The following is a 357-nucleotide window of genomic DNA, read 5'->3' as shown; positions in this document are numbered from 1 at the left end:
TGGGGGGGGCAGCATAAGGCACCCCCAGGTACTGGTCCACAGGCCCCAGGATCTCGCTGGGCAGTGGCACGCGCACCCCCCGTAACTTCCCATAGTGTGTGTTGACAGTCGGTGAGTAGACCTGGCCCTCCATCCGCACAAACGCCGAGGCAAAGCTTAGGACCCAGAGGGCAAGACGCAGGTCCCAGCCGGCCACCAGCTCAGGCACTTGGAGAACAGGGGGCAAGAGAGGGCTTCTCCAGAGTATCAGCCACATCGTCTGGGAGGAGCAGCACCAACATCCAGGCCTGAAGCTCCTGGGGTGAGGGCTCAGAGCATCCCCATCACGCCAAGCCTCCGATTTGCCCACCGGTAACA

At 62.7% G+C, this 357-nt stretch overlaps 1 protein-coding gene across 1 annotated transcript in view; it reads right to left on the bottom strand.

The window, feature by feature from the left end:
- NLGN3 (neuroligin 3) overlaps positions 1 to 256 on the bottom strand; it is a 21,989-nt gene extending 21,733 nt beyond the window's left edge. The window contains exon 1 of the mRNA XM_010289366.1: positions 3 to 256. Within this exon, the coding sequence (XP_010287668.1) occupies positions 3 to 256 (254 nt within the window). The remainder of the gene's footprint in view (positions 1 to 2) is intronic.
- Positions 257 to 357: the final 101 nt, after the last annotated feature.

This window comes from Phaethon lepturus, unplaced genomic scaffold (assembly GCF_000687285.1).
Source record: "Phaethon lepturus isolate BGI_N335 unplaced genomic scaffold, ASM68728v1 scaffold306, whole genome shotgun sequence".
In the NCBI taxonomy this organism is placed as follows: domain Eukaryota; kingdom Metazoa; phylum Chordata; class Aves; order Phaethontiformes; family Phaethontidae; genus Phaethon; species Phaethon lepturus.
Note: the sequence above shows the minus strand (reverse complement) of the source record. Positions and strands in the feature narration are given on the sequence as shown.